Source organism: Suricata suricatta, chromosome 11 (genome assembly GCF_006229205.1).
Source record: "Suricata suricatta isolate VVHF042 chromosome 11, meerkat_22Aug2017_6uvM2_HiC, whole genome shotgun sequence".
Taxonomy (NCBI): domain Eukaryota; kingdom Metazoa; phylum Chordata; class Mammalia; order Carnivora; family Herpestidae; genus Suricata; species Suricata suricatta.
In genome coordinates this window covers 7,948,882-7,949,795 of record NC_043710.1, presented here as the reverse complement: position 1 = coordinate 7,949,795, position 914 = coordinate 7,948,882, and the positions used below count along the sequence as shown (strand labels likewise).

Below are 914 nucleotides of genomic sequence, written 5' to 3'. Positions count from 1 at the left end.
TTAGTCATCTCAGAGTTAGATGCTGAGATAATCCTTTGCACTTGCTCCCCGAGATAGCAGCCCCAACCTCAACAGCCAGCACTGCTGCCCTCTGGCCCCAGGGCCTTGCCCGCCCTGTTTCTGCGGGTTCTCAGGGGAAATTACATTCTGATCTCCCACTGGCAGGAATGAGGAAAGACCCTAGAAATATCTGTGCAGCAAACATGCAGCATAAATCCCTGACCTCGCTGAATATTTGTCAGGTGGCATCAACGCCAAGAACTGCTCGAATCCTGATCAGACCTGACCGCAGAGGCCTTGAGGGCGAAGGGCAGGAAGGATGTGGTGAGCAGCGAGTCCCAGATGGGTGAGGACCCGAGGAACTGGGAGGGGCCGGACCTGGGCTGCAGAATCCCCGTAACAATCTTGAACCTGAAGATGGGCCCCAGAAACTAAGTCCAGGGACAGAGGTGACTCCAGCTGGGCCAGCAATGACCAGAGTCCCCATCCCTCCTGAGGCTTCAGGTCCACAGACTCACAGCCTCTAGCCTGACCAGGATGAATCCCTCCCTCTTAAAGAGGAGGTAACAGAGACCAGGAGACAGAGGCGCCTGCCCGAAGTGACACTACTGGAAAGGGAGAAGACCTTGCTTGCGGCTTACTTTTTTTCTTCTTCGTTTTTCATTTTGAACGCGACCTCAGTGCGGGGAGGGGAATGGTCAGGACTCATCTGGGAGGAAGGATTCCCCTGCCCTTTTAAGATCCTTTGAGTTTCGTGGGAGGCAGCAGCGAGGAGCCAGCAGGGAGAGTGCAACTGAGCAAAAGTTCTCGTGCCCTGACAACCCTTGCGGCTGCCCCCAGTTTCTCTGGGGTTAGATTGTGAATTGTACAAATGACCTTCATGCCTTTTGAGTTGGAATATTGATTGTGCTCAA

The 914-nt window shown here is 53.9% G+C and overlaps 1 protein-coding gene across 1 annotated transcript in view; it reads left to right on the top strand.

Moving 5' to 3' along the window:
* The first annotated feature begins 203 nt into the window (after window positions 1-203).
* Window positions 204-914, top strand: part of LOC115272353 (phospholipase A and acyltransferase 4-like) — a 4,924-nt gene continuing 4,213 nt past the window's right edge. Inside the window, exon 1 of the mRNA XM_029915440.1 lies at window positions 204-324. Coding sequence (XP_029771300.1) covers window positions 204-324 — 121 coding nt within the window. The remainder of the gene's footprint in view (window positions 325-914) is intronic.